We start from the raw sequence: 25,130 nt of genomic DNA on the forward strand, positions 1-25,130 counted from the left end.
GTGTCCTCGGGAAACCTCGAATCATCCATGATTTCCGAGCAGGATCCCATTACAAAGTCATTGCAGTATTATAACATTTATTCAAATATCTACATCAGAGTAAATTAGCGGAAGTCTTACAATAACTTAGTTTACAAAACAGTAGTTTCAAATCTTACAAACTAAGTTCGATAATTATTACAAACCATAGTAGTAGTGGAGTGGCATTAGTAACATTATACAAACAAAAAATATAAGTATCCTGCCCAAGGATCATATATTCACTTATCGTCATCGACCTGAACAACAGTCATGCAGCACGGTCTAAAACAGACCTGCTCATGAGCCTCACCTGCAACAAGGGTCAACGAACCCTGAGTACAAAAGTACTCAACAAGACTTAACCGAAATAAAACTGAGAAGACTCAGTAATGCAGGCTCAGGGATTCAAGGTATGGCTTTAGCAATAATCAAAGTTCTTTTGCGTAAAAGTTCTCTAACAAGATTCTTTATATCAACATTTTTATCTTCAAAAGAAATCATATACAAAGCTGACATGATCCGTAATGAGATCATGAAACTTTATATCCAACACTTTCTCAAACCTTACTCAAGTTCCAGTTATTTAACTACGATGATGAACAGTGAGTTGAGTCTCCATAATTGAGGAGCAACGACGATTCGAACCGATTAAACCCAGCTGGGAATTCCAGACCACACGACATATGCAGGTCCCCGACTTACATATATCAACCTACCATCGGATCCTCTAAAACAAGAATAGGTCCGCGCCACCTGAGAATACAGTACTCCACCAATCCAACCCATTGCCACGTGGGTACACGCTATTCCCGCCATCTCTCCACTCCTAGTGCGCGAGTAGTCATTCTCATAATAGAATAACCGAGTTAAGGCTTACTGGAGTATGTGGCTAGTACTACAAAGTCTCACCTCATGCAATTCAACAACGGACAGACCTTAATCGACACAGGCGGAAAGAACTCACTCACAAGACCTCCATGTCTTGTGGCTCCCATACACCGAGTCCGTCCGGTCTAGATTTATTACTTCACATGCTCATATCTCATGATAACATAAGTAACCAAGCGTAACCAAAGATCTATTTAAAACTCATAGGTGACAGGTAATCACCCGGCTAAGCATGACTAAGTATAACTAGACATTTATGAATTAAAATTGGTAACAAGGTAGATATGGAAAAACAAGGTTGGTAATACACCAATTAGGTTTCCACTTGACTCCTAATCACTTAATGCAGTATATAAAAGCAAAAACGATAAAAATTTATAAAACACAAGGTAGGTTTAAATACATCCGGGGCTTGCCTTCGTTGACGGAAAAGTCTGGTTCCGGAGTCGTTCCACAATTATGAAACCCAACATCAACAGACGGATTAACCTCTTCTACAACTTGATTAACTACCACGTGCTCACCTTCGTTCACTACACGTAGTAACAATGCCATGTTTAATATGATGCGAGATATAAAACATGATGCTTGATGATGGATGCGAAAGTTAAAAACTTGAATACAACTTTCCTTCGTGGTACAGTTACAAGTCAAAACTAACTAAACCTTTTTTCTAACACTTACTTCAATTGCCAAGGATCATTACCAACTAATGACCCAAGGTCATCACTCAATCCAAAATTCAAACAAAACCTAAATCATTAAAGGTTACTATTTGCTTTTATGAATTAATTATTTAATTCAAAATTATGAAATAAATCAACTTGTTCCAATTGAGCTCAAAATTTTTGTAAATGTTCATCACATGATAACTAAGTGGCAAAACAATTTTTATAATTTTTGGATAATTAAATAAGCCTAGAAAAATCATGGAAACCCATTTATTAATTAATTGAGCAATTTTTATCACATTCAAAAAGTACTGAAAAACAACATTTCATATTTTTCCTAAATAATATACATGACAGAGAGGTCACACAAAAATTTTCATAATTTTTGGAACTCTAATTAATTCTATACAAAAATAACAAAAACTATCACTATTCATTCAAATCTGCAAAATAGAAAAATCCATTTTCAACACTGAGTCACTGACACCTTGACACCACCTGTCATCCCCTTCCTCCCGTGCTGACCACGGCAACGACGGTGCTGATCGGCAATTTCTCGCCGCCGGTGAGACCAACGGCGACAGCGAGAGCACCACCACGTCCCCTACACACCTACGCGTCGATTGGTGGCACAAACAAGACTAAACACGGCCAGGACCAAGCATGACACCGGCCATGGTGGCCACGACGGCACGGCTGCGCTACGCCAGTGACATGAGACCGGTAGAGCTTAAACAAACTGCACAGGAATGTTCAGTAGCTCATCCTGAACACGATTGAGCAAGGAGCAGGGCCGGAGGATCAACGGAGACGCTGGTCGACGTTCACAGCAACCACGTCGGAGCAAGCTACGACGACGGCGATGATCCGGTGACTACGGTGGACAAGATAGTCAATCAACCAGGCACAAAGCACCACGGCATCGTGGCGAAGCTGAAGCAAGACTTCGCAAGGTCAGAGGCTCATTGTAGAGCGCTGGCCACGACGGCGCTCGCTCGACGGTGGTGCTGCCGGCCGCGAGGAAGAAAGGCAAAGAACGGCGGTTCCCGACGCAATCAGGCAACAAGGGCTAGAGGACTAGGTGCACAAGGAACAAGCGGAGCTCAGACGGTGCTTTGCCAAGGATGAGAAGGCGCTACGGCGACGGCAAAGCTCAACGGAGCAACGGCGGCGGCGACTGGAAAAGCAGAGGAGGAGAAAAGAAGAACGGCGATGACACCTGGGCTATAAACGCGACCAGGAAGCAAAGAGAAGCCACACAGGGGCCTTCTCCATGCCAGCGCGAAGCCAAAGATGGCCACGACGACACCTGGAAGCGGAAAGAAGATCGCCGACGGTGACAGCTGCCCGATGGCACTGTTCAACTTATTTACCAAAACACCATTCGAATTAAAATCCAAATTACTCCCAAATTTATGTAACAACTCAAAAATCTCCAAAAATAAAAGTTGTTCAAAATTCAAAGTTCTACAACTTTGCTTTTATAACCACCCCCTAATTCGGTCTACATTTTGAAATGCAAATTTGAATTAAAAAAGGGGACATTTAAAGAATTACGCCTTTTCAAATTACTTCAAATTCTATAAAACAACTTTGAAAACTCCAAAAACCAACTTTGTAAAACTCGACAAGCTCTACACTTTTGCTTTTAGGCTCAACCCCAAAATGTGCTTAGATTTTTAATTTGGTTTTCAGGGTAGGATTTAAATACTGAAAATCAGGGTTTTCGGAAATTCAATTCAATACAAAGATTTTTAACTCAATTCAAGCTATACAAGTCAACACATATAACATAAAGGTAAACTTGTTTTAGTGTATGCATATCAAAATTTTCACTAATACAAAATGATGTACAATGCATATGATGACATGGCAGGTTTTAGTATTTAAAGCACCCGAGGTGTTACAACTAACCCTATGTCTAAGTGTGCAGCACATGAAAAAAAATTCGGCGTCAAACGAACTAAATCTGACTGGAAACGGGCGTCATTTCATGCTCCCCGAGCAATTTTTTGTTTTGGCAGGAACAGGCAGCGATCCCCAGGCTGATTCACCTGCACCTTCCACTATGGAGCCAACAAGGTCGGTCTTGGATCCGATGGTGTCAGCTCCTGCACTCGTGACGAACGCGTCAGCTCCACCGGCATCCTCTCCGCGTGTGCCACCTGTCTCGAACTCACCTCGCCTGGCTCCGTGAACGGGGGGACAGGATATTTTGACCGGTGGTGGAAAATCTCCCTTGGGTTCACCGCTTGTTGGATCTTCTGCGCCAGCCACAGATCAACCCACTAGATCTTCGCTCGTCGGATCTTCTGTGCCAGTAACAGATCAACCCACCGGATCTTCTACATCGCCTGCAGCACCGGCTCTCCAGCGACCCACCACACGTCTACAACAAGGTATACGCAAACCAAAAATTTACATTGATGGAACTATTCGATATGGTTAGTTAGTAGTCACCACTGAAGGTCCTATTGATTTACAACATGCCTTAGTCGATAATAATTGGAAGCGTGCTATAGATGTTGAATTTGATGCATTGATCAGGAATAAAACTTGGCATCTAGTTCCACCTCAAAATGGTAAAAATGTGATAGATTGCAAGTAGATCTATAAAATCAAAAGAAGATCAGATGAGAAAATTGACTGATATAAGGCACGCCTAGTAGCAAAGGGGTTCAAACAACGATATGGCATTGATTACGAGGATACTTTTAGTCCTGTTGTGAAAGCAGCCACAATTCGTCTTGTGCTCTCTCTAGCTATGTCTAAGGATTGGTGTTTGAGGCAACTCGATGTTCAGAACGCTTTCTTGCATGGTTTCCTTGAAGAAGAGGTATACATGAAACAGCCGCCAGGTTATGAAGATAAGACCAAACCACATCAGTTATGCAAACTTGACAGATCCCTGTATGGTTTAAAACAAGCACCATAGACCTGGTATTCTAGGTTGTGTGGTAAACTTTAGAGTCTAGGCTTTGTTTCTTCCAAAGCTGACACATCATTATTCTTTTATCGGAAAGGAAATCATGTCATTTTTATGCTTGTATATGTTGATGATATAATTGTGGCCAGTTCATCACAGGAAGTAGTGGATGCTCTTCTCCGAGATTTAGAGAAGGACTTTGCAATCAAATATCTCGGGAACCTTCACTATTTTCTTGACATACATGTTCAAAGAAAGAAAGGTGAATTGCTTTTGACACAGAAACGGTATGCTTCTAATATCATCAAGAGAGTTAATATGTAGCTGTGTAAACCCGTCAAAACACCCCTTAATACTACCGAAAAGCTTTCAGTCAGTAGTGGCACTCGGTTAGGAGTGGAGGACTCAACCAGATACAAGAGCATTGTTGGAGCTCTCTAGTATCTCACCCTCACACGACCAGATCTGTCTTTTTCGGTCAACAAAGTTTGTCAATTCCTTCACTCACCGACGACCGTTCATTGGGAAGCTGTGAAGAGAATATTGAGATATGTACAAGGAACCATCGGCATAGGGTTAAAAATTAGAAAATCTAACTCTATGCTTATAAGTGCTTTTTCGGATGCTGATTGGACTGGTTGCCCTAATGACAGACGATCTACAGGCGACTTTATTGTATTCCTAGGTTACAACCTAGTGTCATGGTGCGCAAGAAAACAGCCTACGGTTTCAAGATAAGTACAGAAGCTGAATACAAGTCTTTGACCAACGCTACTGCAGAGATAATATGGGTACAAAAATTACTTGATGAGTTAGGTATTCCACATCCTTTGGCAGCATGTTTATGGTGTGATAATCTTGGCGCAAAGTACCTATCGGCTAACCCTGTATTTCATGCACACACCAAGCATATAGAGATCGATTTTCATTTTGTGCACGAACAAGTTGCAGCAAAGCGCCTGGACATCAGATTCATCAGCACTACGGATCAGATCGCCGATGGCTCACTAAGCCTCTTCTAGAGAAGCAAATGGTCATGTTCAGAGACAATCTCAACATCGCTGATAAGTTGTGATTGAGGGGGGATGTTAAGAATATCCAATATGATCACATGACCGCAATATCTGGTTGATTGATATCTCCTGAAGATTGGTTGTGCGTCCAGGCTTGGATTGCGGGTGAAGGAAAATATCACGGCTTCAGTTAGATAGGATATGTATCTCCTATAATCTTATGATGTATTTTCACACGCACGACGACGAGTCGACCACGACGCATCTATGAAAAGCCTTTGCCGAAGCCCGAAAATATATATGGTTCTTGATTCCGATCCATCCATCCATCCGGCGGCGTATTGCATGCGTTGCGTGTCGTATTCGACCGTGCTGAGCCCCGTCGTCCGTCGTCGTGTCTTGGACAGCTCCCGTTTTGTAGGCACAACGGACAGCGACCTCGATCGAACGCCCGTCCACATGTACATGTACACATGCGTGGTACCTATGCCGATTCATTGATGAGTCAGCGGAGATGGATCGGAGGTCAGAATTGTTCGTCTGAATGCATTACCCCTGGTCCACGGCGGAACAGGCACAGGCTAGATTGTTTACGCCTACATGTCTACCATGACTGTTACAGATTCAAACGCTAGCCAGCGACCGAATCTTTTGGACTACACGCTGAGACCCGATCGTCCCGTTCCGTCGGCACGCGGGTCGCCGGCTGCCGGCGACTCACTGCAGTCGGGAATATTGTTAGAGCCAAGTATTTTATGGTTTTGCTCCAACTTTAATCAAGTTCCAAAGATTCTTACTGTAATTTGTGGCCTTGGCGCTCATTCGTTGTGGCCACCTTGCAATCTGGCCGTCAGTTTGGGGGCTTGTTGGTTGCCCCACTGGGCACTGGCTGACGGCGGGCGCTCTCATCAATCGCCCACTACGGCTGGCAGTGGCGCGGTAGCCTCCGCCCTCTCGCCAACCTTAAAAGGGACGGCCCCGGCGCTTTCAAATTTTATAAACCACACCCATCGCACTTGCCACCCCCGCGACCGCGAGCGCGGTCGCCAACCTCGCCGAGCCACACACCGCACGTCTGGCAGCGAAGCCCGCGCCCCGGCCGCCTAGCTTGACCACAGACACGAGCGCTAGCGACGACGCTCCTTCTGCTTCTCCCGTCGTCGGTCGTCCCATGCCCCTCTGCCATATATAGCGTGTGCCAGCGGTGTATCTGCGCGTGCGCGTGCGGTTGGCGCCGGCGAGGAAGGAGGAACAACAATGGCAGCGCAGGAGACCGCCGCGGGCGGCGGCGGCGGGATCCCGCAGCAGGTGGTGACGCGGTGGCGGTACGGGGACGTGGGCGACAGCAACTTCGCGGTGCACAGGCGCACAGTGCCGCTGCTGGTGGGCCTGCTGTGCGCCGTCGTCGTCTTCGTCGCGCTCTGCCTGTACCTCCGCTGGAGGTGCCACCGCTACGCGCCCGCCGACGACCCGGAGGCGGCGGACGCCTCCTCGTCCTCGGCGGCGGCGTCGCTACCCGGCCTCGACGCCGACGCCATCCGCGGGCTGCCCGTCAAGCTGTACCGCCCGCCCACAACGTCGCCGCCGCCGCGTATCCCTGGGGAGGCCGAGGCCGAGGCCGACGACGACCAGGCGGCGGAGGCGCTGTGCTCCATCTGCATCAGCGCGCTGGTGGCCGGCGAGAAGGTGAAGGAGCTCCCGCCGTGCGGCCACTGCTTCCACCCGGACTGCGTCGACGCCTGGCTCCGGTCCCAGCCCAGCTGCCCGCTCTGCCGTTGCCTCCTCCTCGCCGCCGCCAAGGCCGATGCCAACGACGCCGTGTGAGTGTCAATGGCAGGCACGCACTTCCCATCCTCACCTCACATGACAAGAGGGCCCCAGCTACCAGCGTCCCCCGAGACCCGGGCTTTTAATCAGCGCGCGCATTAGTTAATGGTGATGGTGGCGGCCGCCAAGACAGCGTCAGATCTACTCGTTGTGAGTGCGCTTGTAAAGACTAAAGAAGCCTTGGTTTATTAGGCCTGATCACCAATGGCGTCGCAAAATGCAGTGGCGTACTGGCGTGTCGTGCCCCCTGCCCTCCGAGGAGTTGTTTGGCGGCCGGCGTGGGGTCACCTGACCAAGCCGGGGAGGCTTTTGTTTGTAACTTTCTCTGTGGCCAAGACTCTCCAACCAGTGCAGGGGGAAAGTGGTGTAAGATGTACTCCGAGGTGGAGGGATGAAGATATTCTGAAAAAAAAAAATGCATTGGCATCAAGATTTTGTACTCTTGATGGTGTTGTTCTTCTTTATTTGGGTCAAGGTTTAGGGTACACTACAGCTCCTACAATTTTTGGAGTTGGGTGTTCCTAATTCAAGAAATATCTAAAGCTAGAGAGGTCTGGACACATTTAAACAAGTTGCTTGATTGAGATGTTTTCTTTCTTTCTTTTCCGACAAAAGCAAAAGCTTTGCCGACTACAATTTCATTACAAGGAAGAAAATAGTACAACTGGGTCAACTTCAGTAAACGAAAAGAAAGGCACAACTGAAAGGCCCAAAACAACACAAGTAATGAAGTCTAAAGACCACACAACTCGGCAAATTAACAGGGCAGCGCACAAAGGACGTCCGAGATTGCGGCACACTGAAAAGGAATCCTCGAAATGTTTGTTCTTCTTCAAACACTAGTAAGGGCCAGGGCGAGACCAACGCCGGCAAAAAAAACATGCAAAGCCAGGCAGGGGCACCAACTTTAGAACGCTGAATTTCCATTGGGAGGATTCTTCGATGATGATGATGTGTGCCACCTGTATGGGTTGCAGATAGTTGCTGTAGATACTATTTCAATTGGAAGACTCTTCTATTTCTTTGGTTCTAAATACGCGACCAGAAATACATCACGAAGCCATCAAACCGTCTATGCAGATTTTGAAATAGAGATTTTTCTTCAACATCTTCTTCACTATTGTTTCTTTTTTTTTCTCGAATACACAAAAGATTTACGTATCATTATAATTAAGAAGAAGAAGAGTTTAACCATACACATGACACGCTTCTAATGAGCGCCCTAGAAGGTCTTACAGTTTGACTGGACCTTCCTAGCAGACTGTTTCAAACTTCGATATTACATAAAAGTAAACAACCGAACTACGAGCAGCGCACTAACCTACGGAGCTGTGCGTCTCCGCTAATGGCCGCGCGACTCGGCTCCGTCATCCGAGAAGAGCCTTCTACCAGTCGTAGCAGTGGTCGCCGGGAACAGCTCGTCCAGTGCTTTCACTTCGCTCGACGTCAAGTTCCTTGCGTAAAAGTCGTCATAAGCTCTCTTGGACGCGGATGAGATTGGACCTGCCAGCGGTGCAAAGCCCATCCTCCGCATGAGCAGCACCTCGCCCCGCTTGGAGATCGGAATGTGCACCAGCGGCTGAGCGGCAATCCGTCTACTCCGTTTTAGCATGGGTTGCATTATGTTTGCCACCTTCTGCCTGGGTGGGCTGGCGATTAGTGGCGTCATTCGCTCGAGCTGCACCTCCTCAGTGAAACGTGCGAGACGTCGGGCAGCTTCGCGTGGTGTGGGCGTCGCGTCGCTGGGGGTGGTGCAACCCTCTACGACGCCGGGTGCTCCCAGTCGTTGTGGCGTGGGTTGTGGCGGCCCCTGCACTGACGACATCGGAGACAAGTCTGTCGTCCATTGAGCAGCCGTCGCCGTGGAACAGGTGTCCGCCACTGGAGCTTCAACCTCCAGAGGGGCTGTCGTAGCAGACAGACACCCAGTTGTTGGTGCTCTCATTGTGCGGCTCACGACGAGCGAGGCGGCGAGCTCCTCCAGCATCGGGTCGAAAGAGATGACCAATGCGGGGGGGGGGGGGGGGGGGCACTCACGCACAGTGCCAGCGCCACCGGATCTAGCTTGGGGAAGCTTAGTGCAGCAGTAGAAGTAGGTGCCCTGTCAACGTGGTCGGCAGGCGCACCCATGCCGATCTCCTTCGGCTTAGTCTTGCGTCGCCGATGTTGTCGTCGTCTCCCACCGGCGCCCCCACGGCCCCGGTGCGACACCCTTCGCACCGCGGCGCGTGCTGGGAGGACGTAGGGTCGTCGCGAGCAGAGCACCGTGGTAGGTTGGCACCCACCGCCGCCGGGGTCGAAGCAGTCCTACGCCTGCAGTCCTTGACGAGGTGCCCGAATCCGCGACAGCGCAGGCAACGCCGTGGCAACCGACAAGTCACTATTGTTTCTTTTCTATTCTTTTTTTTTGTTTATTTTCTATTCTAGTACAAGATTTTAAAAGAGTTTCTAGGTTATTGGTTTTGACATAGAGCCCCTACAACTAAGTTTTTTTTGAGCGAACCCCTACAACTAAGTGAAAAGGCGGCTAGTGCTTAGTTGCAATTATAGCAAGCTTTCATGTCTCCACCTACGTTCTAAAATGGGCTTGACTAAAGATGGCAACGGGCCCGATACCCGACGGGTATTTGATCCATTAGGAGACGGGGATGGAATCATATCTTTACCCGCGAGCATCTAAATGGGCAAGAATCCATCCCCAACGGGTATAGCGGGTATGGGAACGTTCCCTGTTTATCCGTCCCCGTTACCCATTGGGGAACCCGACTATTTGAGCTGTCATGCGAGTATTAGGCCCAAAGAAGCTCAATATAGGTATTTTGGCCTAAATCTGAACAATCATATATATAGTTTGTGTGTTCTAGGAACCCTAGTTCAAATTTTCCTCACCATCTCCACCAGCAGCACAAGCACGCCTGCCTTACGAGCGCTCGTGCCCCTCGCTTCCTCAGTTCGGTCTCTCAGCCACCTTTGCTCGTCCTCCTCGCAACCTCGCTCCTTCTCCTCGGCATCTCCGAGACTCCGACACTTATACCCGGGTGAAGAAGAAACGTCTTCGATTACAAAGCTGCGACCCCAAGTATCCTTGTTTATCGGGTATGCAGTACCCATCGGGTATCTGTTACCTGACCGATGCCCGATGGGTACGGAGATGGACAAGAATCTATACCCGAGACAGTTAACGAGGACGGGGATGAAATGAATTTTTCGTAGCGAGAAAAAGAACGTTCTAGCGATACCCGACGGGTACATCCCGTTGCCATCCTTAAGTAAGACGCGGCCTATCGTGTCTGGTGGGTTTGTTTATGGCAAAAGAAAAGGAGGATAAAGGGGTGTAGTAGTTTTATTAAAAAAACAATGGCCATGATATCAGATTTATTTTCTTAAAAAATTGATGTACTTTTTGTAGTGGTAGCAACTAGCAACTAATACTACGAGTAGTAATAGATAAGGTTTCAGAGACAACATGTTAAAACCTTGATTGTGAAGATTTTTTTGAGGAATTAATTAATTGCCAAGATTTTTCATGGCTGTCACAGGCACAAGGTACGTGCACATCTGCACATGACGAAGGCATGAAGCAACTTTATTAGACAGCACTACTACCACTTGCAGGTTCTCGAAGCAACTTGGACTCTGAATGGAGTTCGAGATGTCCTATATACTGGCTTGATCTTGATCCTTGGAGTTATCACGAACAGTGGCGCCACACAGCAGCACTTGACCAATTCTTTTGTGGTCTCGGCTTGATTAGTTTTCACGCATGCATTCCACTTCATGTCCATCGTCATGCCGTCTCCTGCTTTCCCCCAACTGAGACATTCGTTCTGATCCAAGAAAGGAGTTGGAAGGGCAAACTACAAACTAGTAGAAGGTAGCATAGCAGCTACTCTGCCGAAGATATTCTTTCTCTCCCTCTTTTTTTGTGAACAGGAGATATTATTTCTCCGGCGAAAAAGGTGAGAGATATCAAACCTGATGTTCAGTCGTGCTCCTTATCTGCCCCACAGTGCACTAGCAGCACGCAGTATTTAAATTCAGCCTGCTGGATGTCATGCGTGTGGATTTGAAAAAAGGAGACCGCTCAGGATAGACAGGATGGGGTTATCGCTAATCAATCATGATCTCCCAGTGGCTCCAGTGCAGGTGCACCCAGCTGATCGCTTTTGATGAGAGCCAGGGTTTGCTTAGGCCAGTGTAGTGCAGCGGCCGTCGGCCGGCGCCTGGAAATTTCCCCAGGCACGCCAGAAAAACGAGAAACCAGACCAACGTACCCAAATTCGAGTAGAATTTTTAAAGAGAAATCCGGATCCAGGTGGTCGGGATGCGTAACCATGCTCACTTCCGAGTTGACGTTCGAAAACTATTGGAGATTTTTAGGAGCCGGAAGACACGCCGGGACGATCGCCATGTTGTTTGCACGAGCCTCTGCCTCTGCCTCTGTCTCTGTCTCTGTCTCTGACTCTGCCTCGGTGACCGCCAGCCACCACGCACCCTTGCCGCTCGTCACCACACCAGTCATCACTCATCACCACACGACCGAGCAGCGAGACCGCGCACAGGCGGAGCGGCGCGGACGCAGAAGCATTGTGGAATGGGCTAGATTGTGGGCCAGGTTATACCGTTGTAGCCCATTTATCGGCCTTCTTAGCTCACATGGGCTTCTGACTCGGCCGTCAGGATTTTTTTTTTAATTTTAATACTTTTTTATAACTAATTTTAAATCTAACGCTGCAAGTTTTTTTAAACTAACACTTTTGGCCGCGCTTATTGTCCTGGCGCGGCCAAATGCCTGTGCCGCGCCATGCATGGTGGCGCGGCAGAGGTCTGACGTGGCGACGACCGGTTTCAGTGACCGTTGACGTGGCAGCTCTTGCCGCGCCACCGACCTTGGCGCGGCAGTGCCGCGCCCTGATCCGTGGCGCGGCAGAGCTGAATAAATACCGCGCCCAGTCCCGCCTGCCCGAGCAGCAAGCCCGCCTGCCCGCTGCGCCCGCCGCCCGGCCGGCAGTACCTGAACGGTTTAATCCGAACGCGTCGCGCTGATAGTGGGAGTTATTCTAAGTATTGCTTGACGTAAAATCAATAGTAGATTTGTTTCTATCTTTTGTTGAATTTTTTTCACGGCCGAATAGAGAATTTGATAAACCAATGATTTATTTTCTATCTTTCATAATACGGTTAACCACCAATTTAACTAATCGATTATGAAAAATTGCCACCGGCGTCGAGATACGCCGGGACTGCCGGTTCCCGAACTAGTTGGTACTTAATCTCGTCGGCAGTGCTGCCGCGACGCAAAGAAACGGATATGAAACAGATAAATAAAGTCCGTGCACAAGTTGACAAGCTGCCACATAACATTTTTATTGTTTTGACATAAGTTTGACATAACATAACCAAATAACCCCGCAAGTTTCGGACGCCAATATTCGTTTGACCTAACAAACTAAAACTCAGGAGTATAAGGATCCCTCGGACGCCTCTATCTCTTCGGATTTGTTGGCAACACATTGAGAGTGTAGCCAACGTCGGTATGGTCGCGTCGACGGTGCGTATGGCTCGTACCCTGCAAGTATATGATACGCACGATTACTTATAATTCTTTATAATCGTTAGTTTATGGAGCCAACGTATTTAAATAAACTATCTTTGATAGTACCTGTGAGGCTCCTTAGGTACCAAGCGGGGCACCACCTAGCTGAGACATGTCGATCTCGTGCTGCGGCCAATCGTCCCACTGGTCGTGCTATCTGCGGAAGCCTGGGGGGTCGTCGTCATCGTCGTCCTCGTCGTCCTCAGTTGCAGGGTCCTTTCCAGCGCTATGATGTGGTGGTGTACGCACCGCGGAAGTGGCACCTGTCATCTGCTAAGAAGAGCCGGCTGGTGTCATCAAAGAGGCTGAAGACGTGGCACCCGACCGCGTCGGGAGTGGCGGTTCCTCATAAGGAGTGTCCATGCAGCTTAGCTTCTGAGCTAGCTTCCTGCAGCTCTTCTTCACCTTCTGCATAAATAGACGTTAAAGTTAGTGCATTACCCAAATGCATATACACTAAAGAAATATTTTCGGAACGGACAAGTTTATGTTACCTCCACAAAAGCCGCGAGAACGCCTGGCCCCTGACCTCTAGACTCGTAAAGCCGGAACGCTGCTTCGTTGGACAGCCTTGACAATTGTGTCGCCTGGGTATAGAAATGCGGTTGGACAGTTTTAGTACACATACTTAATACCAAAAGGATAACAAATTATACCATTCAAGTATATTACCACGTATCTTTGAAGCGGGGCTCTCTTCAGCTATGTGTCCTCCCTAGTGATAACGTCGTACACATCTTCAATGACATCTTCCTCCGAGTCCTCGTCAATCGCCATATCAGTGTACGGGGGCTTGATATGTGTCCTCGTAGACCTGTGAAGCCACCGCAGGTACTCATCGAAGGTGTGCTGGTCGTGTGGAGGACCCGCATGGACCGGATGTCGTACCCTGTTCTGCCACAAATGGATGCGCGAGCTGTGTGTCACGCGCCAATCCTTGGTCTTGTACCTCTTCCTGCGGTCATACCTACAACAAACCATGTTAGTTGTACCATATACCTCTGGATTGTAGCATTGTTATTAATCGATAATGCACCCATGCAATTCTTGGTTGGTGGAGTAAAGCGGTGGTGGGCAGTCTGTCATTTTCCCAAACTGTCTGCAGACCTGGATGGGCAAGTGAATCTCGACCACATGGAAGAAAATAAGAGGGACGTCGCAGCGATACTCGTCTGACTCGTCCCTAATGACAGGACTGAGATAGTACTGGAGCTCCGGAGCATCCCAAGGACACCAATGCACCTAAATTTTGTAATTGAGTTAGGTTGTGATATAGTGTACATCGAACAAGACACAAGTATGATAGTAAAGAGAGCGTAACCTGGTGCTATGTCAGGACATCGAGACTATCCGTGTACTCCCTATACTTGCGCCTCGTATTCCCTCTAACTAACTCTGCTTCTGTCCAGATATACAGAGCTATAGGGAGTGTATCCTGCCCGTTCTATCGCTGCATTGAACACGATAATGAATTAGCCATTAATAATGAATTCATATATAACTGCCTCCAAAAATATAGTGAACCAAAGTACTTACCGGTAAACCATTATTAAGGGGGCCTCCCAACGGGCCATTGTTCCCAACACCACACCTAGAGTAGGTACGAGCAACCTCCAAGGTTTGCATATTCTGAGGTGCGACGGCAGGCAATGCATAGCTATCGATACGTCCATGCCAGGACTGCGCTGCCCCAGCTGTACGTCGTTATGTTCTCCCATGGCCGTCGTAGTATGTCAAGAAACATCCAGCTAATTGTGTTGCCCGAGGCGTCTGGGAAGAGGAAAGCACCAAGAAAGTGCTAGAGCCACATACGAGCGAACCTGTCGATTAGAGCCTCCTCAGCCTATGGGTCTAAGTAATCAAAGTGCTCCGTGATCCAAGACGACGAAACCCCAGAACTTTTCCTAAAATTGACCAGATAAAATGAGACCCCATGGCTACAGGAAAGCAATGCAAGTATTAAATAGGCTTGAATTACTCACTTATTTTTCTTGGAAGCATCGTCGTCCGGTGAAAGAATGGAAGTAAACTGAGCCACCAGCTCTCTCCAGTGATCGTTGTCAACTATCCCTGTCACTGGAAGTCCCCCAACCGAAGGCCTAAAATAGCCTTCACGTCCTGCAACATCAAGGTCATCTTACCACAAGGTAGGTGGAACGTGTGAGTCTCAGGCCTCTACCTGTTATAAGAATAGAACGACTGTTAGTTGTCTCAAATTTGTTAGAAGAAAGTTTACGTACAAAGAATGCACTCGCACCTGTCTACAGCTGCAGTAAGTAGTGCTGGATCAAGGGGCGAAAGACCGTGGTTGACAACACGGATAAGCTCGAGGAAGCCGGCACGCCGTATGTACGGCGCATAACGCTCATCCCACTGGTGCGCCCTGGTGTGCGTGCGGGGCCTCAATGGAGGCAACGACACCTCTGCGTCATTGTCACTCAAGATGTGTGCTCAGTGCTAGTCGTCGTACTCCACCTCAAGAATGGGGTACAACGGGTGATGCGTGGGAGGAGCCATCCTGTTACGAATTGATAAACAAAGCGTTAGAGTATTCAAATTAACAAAATTTAAATTAACATTAGTGAGTTCACAAACAAATCACTAACCTAACTATCCTAAATCCCTAAACCCAAAATCATAACTATACTAGATAATAAACACATAATCAATCCCTAAAATACATAAACTCTTTTGGGTTTAGAGTAAACTAGTATCTATACCCAAAATCGTTAACTAAATAACTAACTATAAACCAAATAATAAATACATAAACAATCCCTAAACCCAAAATCCTAACTATACTAGAACACACAACCTCAAACCTACGTAAATCATAAATAAATTCACTAACCTAACTATCCTAAATCACTAACTATCATAAATCAATACCAATCATAAAACTCTAACTATCCTAAATTACTAACTATCCTAAATCACTAATTATCCTAAATCAATAATAATCAAAAAATATGAAATCAACCCTAACTATCCTAAATCACTAACTATCCTAAATCAATAATAATAAAAAAATATGAAATCAACCCTAACTATCCTAAATTACTAACTATCCTAAATCACTAATTATCCTAAATCAATAATAAGCAAACAAATATATGAAATCGAGAGGAGGTACCTTAGGAGCGGGTGGCCTTGACGCGCCGGCGTTCGTGGCCCGGCCGGCGCGGGCACTGCGTGGCGGGAGTGGCCGGGCGTGGCGTGGTCGGGCGGGTGAGGCCGGGCGGGCGCTGGCGCCGGGCGCTGCACGACGGCTGGCGGCGCTGGCGGCAGGCGGGCAGGCAGGGTGCGTGCGGGCGGGCGGCCGGCCACGCGGTATTTATTCGGCTCTGTCGCGCCATGGATCTGCCGCGCCAAGATCGGTAGCGCGGCAAGAGTTGCCACGTCAACGGTCACCGAAACCGGTCGTCGCCACGTCAGACCTCTGCCGCGCCACCATGCATGGCGCGGCACAGGCATTTGGCCACATCTAAAAAAAAACTTGCGATTTAAAATTAGTTATAAAAAAAGTGTTAAAATTAAAAAAAATCGCCGTCAGCACGGGCAGCACTTTCCTGCCCACAAAACGACTTGGGTCTTTCTCGACCAGGTTCTGAATGTTTCAGGTCCAGTCGGCTACATGAGAACCCATATGGACAATATGCTCCTACATTGCAAACAGGACCAAAGCGTTTTCGTGGCACCGTCTTCCTATGCTACAGATCAGAGTCAGTCACAGCACACACAGCTACAAATCTACGTAATCATCTTGCCGGTACCGTACATGACGCAAGAGAAAAGGTTGCCGAACAACCGTTTGCACATACACCTACAGCTACAAGGCCACAAAAGACCTATTCACTGCATTTTGTTAGCACGGACATCGCTGGATATATATTGCCATCTTTAGATTCTTGGATTCTTGAGGTCAGAGCACATCACACCTCCAGTTGCTTCCGTTAATCCATCAGCGGCGTTGTAGTCTAAAACAAAGGAAGTTACTTTCCCAAGATAAATAATCTTATTTTCGTGTAGGGCAACTTTTGCTACGAGACCATATCCAAAATATGATAATAAAAAAAACTGTAACAAGACGTCTAAAAAAGAGAGGCTGCAACCACTCAAAACTTCGCAGCTGCTCATCCGACTATGAGGCTATCTGTGCCAATGAAATTTTGAAAACATGTGCTCCGTACTAGCGCCCATGATTTTCTGCCGGCTGCTTGTATATTTCTTTCTTCCACAACTACTGTCACGACGAAGGAATTGTCAAACCATATGCTAACACAGTTATTATTCAGCTTGTTCGCTGGTTGGTTTCTGGGTTGATAAGCCCGATTGATGCTGATTTATTGTGAGAGAAAAATACTATTGGCTGGCTGATAAGCCCTAGCTAAAACCAAGAAGCGAACAAGCAGAAAAGTTCGATGAACATGACCATTAAACTGGCCTGTTACGCATTCGAACGTGTGAGAATCACACAAGTATCGCCGCGCGTCCAGCCAATGCCCGCCGTGACTTGTGCTCAGCTGCCGACTGACCGACCGACTCCACGCCGCCACTTTTCAGTTTCGGCTGGCCGCCCCGGCGTGGGTGACACACGCGAGTTTTGACATTGTGACGTGCGCCGCGTCGCCATCGCCCATCGGTTTGACTCCTCGCGATCGCGAGCGCTCCGGCTCCGTCCTGTTGCGAGCGAGCGCGCGCGCGGAGCCTCGAAGATTCCCGAGGCCGACGATCCCAAGCGTGTCGCTGGAACGCACGGAATCCGCAGATCCTCCCTCTCGGCTCTCGTCGTCGCCGCTGGGTTTGCTCGTTCCGGCGCCCGCAGACTGCGCGCGACAGCGTGACGGCTACTTCCTGCAGGCTGCAGGACTCGCGTGGCAAGTGTTCGCGTGCATGCGATTCACAGTTCAGAGGCCGTGTCGTGCATACCGAGTACAGCCACCCATGGGATGGATCCCTGAACCAACTGGTTATGGCATTGTTAGCAGGCAGCCGTACGTAGCAGCGGAGCCCTCTTTCGGACAGCTTGAGAATCCTGTGGTTGTGGCTGTAACGGGGCTGATTCATGCCCCTACCTGCAAGTAGCTAGCCTAGTTCAAACTACGCACGGAAGCGTCCTTTCGGGGGTTTATCATGTGTGTAATAATAATAATCGGAAATCAGGGCCTGTTTAGTTCCTAAAATTTTTCACCCCAAAGTGTCACATCGAATCTTGCGGCATATCCATTGAGTACTAAATGTGGATGAAAAAAAACTAATTACATAGTTGGGTGAGAAATCGCGAGACGAAACTTTCGAACCTAATTAGTCCATAATTAAACACTAATTATCAAATACAAACGAATATGCTACGGTAGCCAAAACCAAAAAATTTTCTCATCTAAACGCGGCCTCAGTGGCGGGCACGGGCACAAGTTGGGTCTTGCATTTGACGCCTTTCGGCTTTGAAAAATGCGGCCTCGGGATGGGTAGTGTGGGGAGCACCTGAAACCACGGCAACCGGATCCCTAGTTCCGAGCCCGGTCCCACCGCCTTCTCTTTTCAGCGCTGTGTGGGGAGCACCTGAAACCAACGGCAACCGGATCCCTTGTTTGACTGCGCGATGTCGAAACCAAATCACTCACGGTAAAGGATCTTGTGCATCCTTCAGAATATCCTGTCCCACTCTGCATATATACCGATATATATTGCGAAACCCAAATTCAGTAGTCCTCCGTACGTCAAGAGGCATGGAACGACCGATTAGCAGGCATATTAAACACGCTTAGTTTGTACCTCCTCAATTCTAAATTATAAATTGTTTTGATTTTTTTTATCTATTTTGCTATGCACCTAGACATATTATTATATCTAGATATATAGTAAAATAAATGTATAAAAAAAAGTTAAAGTAACTTAAAATTTAAAAAGAAGGGAGTACTAGATTGGAACCATGACGAGCAGCGAAAGTGCGCCCGGTCTCTCTCACCCTGCGTACACGTACGTGTCTACTACTCATTAATTACTGATGATCGGCTTAGATTGAGCGTTCGGTTGCCGTTCACAATTATTCTTAGGGTTGTTTAAATTTTAGTTTATGTCTCATCGGATGTTTGATATATGCATAAAATATTAAATATAGACTAATTATAAAATTAATTGCACAGCTTGCGACTAATTTGTGAGACGAATCTTTTAAGCCTAATTAGCCCATAATTTGACAATGTAGTGCTACAGTAAATATGCGCTAATGACAGATTAATTAGGCTTAATAAATTCGTCTCGTGGAGTACTAACGGATTCTGTAATTTATTTTTTTATTAGTATCCAAACACCCCATGCGACACCCTCATGTGACACCTCCTAAATTTTAGTCACCGGATCCAAACACCCCCTTATACTATATTATTACTAGTAGTAGTAATATCCATCGTAACCTTCTCTCCCCCGTATTGCCCCTCACAGGCGGCTCGGGCGGAACCGCCGCCTCGCCGCCGAGGGCACTCCTTCACCTCGCCGTCGCCGGAGTGGGCTTCCGCATTTGTCGGTGGCCTACAAGGACGGCGGCGGTGGGGCTTGTTTTCCTTCCTCTCCTGGTGCTTTGTTGTTGTGGCGAGCTCCCCTTCCGGCTTCAAATCCGGCAGCCTGGGGGCCAGATCCGGCGACGTGATGACTGGATCCGACGGCCTGGTGGGGCCTGCCGGCTTCAGCGCGCGCGAGTGGTGGCGTCAGGGTCTGCGGCACGGTTGGCGACAGAGGTTGTGAGCGCTGAGGTGAGCGGCGGCTACGGGTTCAACGGAGCGGAGGTGCGACGACAGCGGCTCCTTGGGCTCCACCGCGTTGCCCTCCTCCTCGTCGGCGTCAGTGGTGCTCACTGAGGCAGATGGGCCGGGCTCGCGGTCGTGGCCGCGGTCGCGGAGGCCATGGACACAACTGAGGGTGTGGTGCTGATGCTTGGGCGACAGTGGCCTAGCCTGTTGGTGGAGGTGGTGCAGCTCTGCAGGGGTGCTCTTTCCATGCTAGGGCTTCCCGTGGTGGCCGACGTTTGTCAGGTTGACGGCAGTTTCGATGACCGGCGCTGCATTAGGTTGTGCTGAGTTGGACGTGCTTCTTGGTTGTGGCAGCGGTACCTGACTTACGGCGTCTCACCTCGGCCGTGGCCATGGTGGCTGGCCTCGCATAGCGATGATCAGTATCGGACGGGGTCGTGGGGGCTCGTTTGCATGGCGAGGTGCATTGGTTACGTCGGTGGCAACAATGCTTTTCTACTGCTATCTGGGGAGTATTGCAGAAGGTTTTGGTTGCAGCGCTTGGTTCGATTGGTTAGTGGAGCAGCATGCTTCCTCCAGGGGCGATCTATGGTGGGTTGGTATCTTTTGGTTGGCTGCGGTCTACGTCGACCGGTGCGGTTGCGACTGGCCACACATGCCTATGGTCGGCTCGCCGTCGCTGCGACAACCAACAGATGGTGCCTCTTTGAAGACGACGGCTTGTGTGGGGATGCTCGTGGTTTCTCTAGTCAATTGTGGGGCGTCGATGTGCAGCGGCGTTGGTGATGCTCTTTGCCTGGTGCTGAACAGGTTGTGGCTTCTCACGGTGGTCGGTGCCATGTAGGATGGAGGCGGCCCTAGTGGGTTGGCGTGGCGGCGGCAGGTCATGCTTGCCTGTGACCTTGTCGGTGCCACAGCGACCTCCTGCTGGTGGCGGTTGGTTGTGGTCATCCACGGTTGTGACTAGTTGGCTTGGGTGTTTGGGGTTATCGGGCGAAGGCCCTGCTAGGCCCTTGACTTTGGGCGACAATGGTGACGCCTCTAGCAGCACGTCCTCATTGGAGGCTTTGTCGTGAGGCCCCCTTACCCTCTAAGAGTTGGGTTAAAAAAGCTTGGTTCTCTATTCGGCGTTGACGGCATACTTAGATGTTGTTCTCCTCCTTGGAGGCATCACTATGGAAAACCTACTCTCCTACTAGTTTACATCGCTTGTGCTCTATTGCGTGAAGAGTTTCGTTAGATAGCCGTTGCTTTCGAGGTTTGTGGGCTTTGTGTTTCTTGCGGAAGTGGTTTTGTTGTTGCCTCCTTCGTGAGATTGTTGTTGTTTTTTATTTTTTTTACTTTTTTTATATTGTACTGTAATTGCTTCTTTTCTATTAATACATGCCCGGTATACTCATGCCGTGGCTCTTAAAAAATTACTACTAGTACTAATACTAATACAAATATATTCAGTCTCGGCGGCGACAAAAAAGAACCTAGATGACGAGTTGGGTCGCCTGCCGTCTACTACTCCTATACTACAAGGCTATACAAGGTACAAGCTTACAACCAAGCAGCCACCCGGCAGAGCGAATCAGCGAGCAGTGTGCATGCGTAGCCCGCCGACGCAGGCAACAACAGCGGCGCCCGAGGTGCAAACCATGGGGACGGAACGGGAAAGCCCGGGGGCGCACGGGGCCCGTCCAATTCGGCGCATGGAGGTTGGGGCGTCGGAACGGAATAATGTCTTGAGTCTTCACTGTTCATGCCATCAGGGTCCAGAGGGGACGAATGTATAGTACTGCTACAGTGTGCATGAGTCATAATCAATGGAAGACAACGGCGAGGTCTGAACTCTGAAGACGCGCAAAACAACGTATAGTCGCTAGCTGGCCTTTAAGCCTCCTATGAACTCGAAGAATATCCTGTACATTGCCGCGGGACTTTCATAGAAATAAATTCGTTGTATACAGCATTACTATATGATATCATGGCTACTATGTGTATATATATATGAGCTTAGTTTGCATTTTATTTTATTGCATCGGTTCTAGTACAAATGGGTAAACTAATAGAAGAAAAGCTAATAGAATATTAGATTGCATTTTAGAAGGATAGGACGATGAAACAAATAACATATGTAGATGACTTATATGTTGAAAGATTAAAAGTATGAGATGACATGGATAATTTTTGTAATTAGTAAGAGATGATATGGATAGCTTGTACGAAAGAATTAAAAATACATGCAGTTAGTACAAATTGCAATTACTTGTCGTCCAAACGCAAAGGCTCTCTTTGAAATGTGAGCTCTTTTGTCTTGTTTACTGTGTTCTTTTTTGTGAAAATGAACTGATTCCTATAACGATTCATAAGAAATTCATGCATTCCAAGAGGGCCCTAAGACACTATACATGTTTACGCTGGATTGGGTTGTAGTTTAATGCAGGATAATGATAGAAAATAGGACCTCTAGGATCGTAGACCAGGGGATAAAAATTTGACTTAGATGGGAGACTTGGTGATGTACCTCGCCATGCGCAGTCACGGCCATGGCGCCACCACGACATGGCCACTGGAGTTGTAGTAGGGGAAGCCGTGCAGGCGTTCGCTAGGTCGTCGAACGCAGCAGCAATGCAGGTGCGGTGCTGTGGCGACGGCGAAGGCGACGTTGCTTTCCGTCGTTCACAGCGTCCCTCTTGATCGGTCTAGGGTTAGGAACTTCGGGGTGGGGCTGGCGGCTACTGGTGACCTCATGTCTTGTGCCCCAGCCCCCACTGTCCTTTTATGGCGTTGCGCGACGGGGGGGGGGGGCATCAGCTAGGAGAACCGACTGAGCGCCCCCGATCAAGGCGCGGATCAAGGGCCCAATTGACCGTTGGGCCAACTGGTGGAGATCATCCTAATATTCTTCCCCCCTTGATCTCACCTTATGACTTAAACTCAAGTTACTTTATCTTTTTCCCATTCCATCATAGATCAGTGCATAGAGCGTGTCTCATCGTCACGGTCAGTTGCCACTAGATTAAACAGCTACAATGTACCTCTCTGTTTTGAAACAAATTCTCAACTAAGCCTTTAGTATCCAGAAATCATAGGCTTTCCCGTAAACACATGTCGACTGTGTGTTCTCTAAACGTACTGGGTGGTTAGCCTTTGATAAGCGGATCCGTAAGTACTTGCTTGGTACTCATATGCTCAATGCTTACAAAATGATTCTGGATTTTCTCCTTTACAACATATAACTCAATGTCAATATGTTTGGCAGCACACTTAACCTGTTGTCTTAGGAGTTAACTACTTTAAATGGTTATTGCTGTTGATTACCATTGTTAAATCCAGGTACTAATTCCCTTAACTTCTTTTTGTCTGTTCCTTAAGGCTCATGTCAAGCTATACTATGGTATGCATCACTGCTGACACCACAATTGTTTCTTTGGAGCTTTTCTACAATAATACTCCAACTGCGAGTGTTAGCAACTACCATGGATTTCACTACACATCTCGCAAAGATTTAACATTTGTACCCTCAACTATTTTAGAGTACTTGTTCTTTCTTACTCAGCATGAGGCCTATGATACTTTACAAAATTGCAAGACATTCTCAACTCCATTTCAGTGATCTATATCTGGACTGAACTTCTGCCAAAATATCTCGGATACGTAAACTATGTTAGGTTAAGTTCTTACTTGTACTTGTACACTCATCAAGTGTAACACCCTCGGTGTTATGCCCTAAAACAACTACTAAATGATATCACGAGCATCGTGTTTGCGTAATAATGCATGTGATAGAATGTGTTGATAAATTCTTATAGCCTAAAATAATCAATAAAAATGTTAAATCAATGTTGATGCAATAGCTCATGTATATTAAGTAGGGTCTAAAACTAATTTTTATTAAGCAAAAATGCTATAAAACATATATGTGACACCTTAATAAAGTTTGAAGTACACACTTTATAGAAGATAGTGCAACTTTTGTTTTAACAAGATAATAACGCTAGCTAATATTTCTAATAGCTTGGAAATCGAATTTGAAACAAACATCAGCCAAGACAGTCAATTTTCTAAGTCTGAAAAACAGAATAGCAAGGCTATTTTTGGGGATTTATTCGGAGAAAATTAGTTAGAAAATGGTGTCACGTGTAATCTCTTTTCGATAGCCTAATGTGTTCTCCATGATGTAGCAAAGGTGGTTTAGTCTCAACTCGTATGGATTAGTCGCTACACACGCTTTAAAATTCATGCACGTTGCATGTCTCGGGCTGGCTGTCCCTGTGTGCGCGGTCACCTCGTGCGAGAACTCAGCGTCGCCGTGCTTGGGTGCACCACGTGCACACACACTGTCGCGCGTTGGTCGGCCGATGTTGTCTCGGCCTAGCCGTGGCTCGGTTGTGCCTTGGCTGCTCTGGCCACAGCGCATGCTGTAGGTCGCCCGCGGGCCACAGTGCCCCGCCGTCGTTGTCGCCCTACAGCTGCTCCCCTGCCAAGTTCTGTGCTGCCGCTACTGTGCTGCCTCTGCCTTGCACTGCTAAGCTATTGTGACCCTTCCCCCATCACGTTGCGCATGTGGGTTTGCCTCTTCTTCCTGGTCGCCATGCGCGACGCTCCGCCATTAATGGAGCTGTGGCCGCATTCATGCCGCGCTACCCCACCACCTGCACATGTATGTTTTGGCTTTGGCGCCAGAGCATGTGTCGCCCTGGTTGCGTCGGTCACGTCCCGCCAAGCCAATGTCGCATCAAGTTCCAGTATTCCCCTCCCCTCTCTTCTCTCTCCCACCATGGCCGACTGAGCCACGTCTTTAAGTGCGACAGGGAGAGGTCATCTCGGGTCATGTCGTGGTGTCTCTGGCGCTGCCATCAAACCGCCTAGCCAGTTGTCCTCACCCCGCCTTGATTGGCGCTCGGCCGAGCTCCAATTTTGGAGCTTTGTCCCACCACCGTGCCATTAAGGCTGAGCCACCCATCACCGTGGGCAGCTCCCATTGGACCGCCTGGAGCCAAATTGGCTGCACCACTAGACTCGCCTCAAACCCCTCCTCGCCATGCACACCTAAGCCGTACCCCTACCACTGTCCCAACGCTACTAGCATGGTCGTGTCCGCCGTGGCTCGTCGCTGAGCTTGCCGCGTGTACATGGCCAACCTTGCTTGGGGCATCTCTGGCCGAACCATCGCCTCCGCTAGGACCATGGTGAGTCCCTGGTACTCACCCGCCTCCGCTGCAGGTTGCCTGCCACCGAGGGGGAGCCATCGTACCTCATCTCCGGTCTCCAAACCATGGCTCGGTGTCACGTGTTGACCCCTAGGTGAGCATCGACCCTCTAGGTGAGGCGTGGAGGTCCCAAGTCAGCAGACGTGACCACCCTATGCCGACCGATGCCGCATCGGCGAGCGCGAGGGTGTCGGGGACCTATCCGTTGTAAAGAAGAGGAAATGCGAGGGCCTTTGTG

The 25,130-nt window shown here is 48.2% G+C and overlaps 1 protein-coding gene across 1 annotated transcript; it reads left to right on the forward strand.

Moving 5' to 3' along the window:
- Positions 1 to 6,531: 6,531 nt before the first annotated feature.
- On the forward strand, positions 6,532 to 7,785 carry LOC136513561 (RING-H2 finger protein ATL66-like). Its single transcript, XM_066507539.1, has one exon. It carries the CDS (start codon positions 6,777 to 6,779, stop codon positions 7,341 to 7,343), a length of 567 nt encoding a protein of 188 aa, XP_066363636.1. The 5' UTR covers positions 6,532 to 6,776; the 3' UTR covers positions 7,344 to 7,785.
- The last annotated feature ends 17,345 nt before the right edge of the window (positions 7,786 to 25,130 follow it).

The sequence above is a fragment of the Miscanthus floridulus genome, chromosome 16 (assembly GCF_019320115.1).
Source record: "Miscanthus floridulus cultivar M001 chromosome 16, ASM1932011v1, whole genome shotgun sequence".
NCBI classification, from domain to species: Eukaryota; Viridiplantae; Streptophyta; class Magnoliopsida; order Poales; family Poaceae; genus Miscanthus; species Miscanthus floridulus.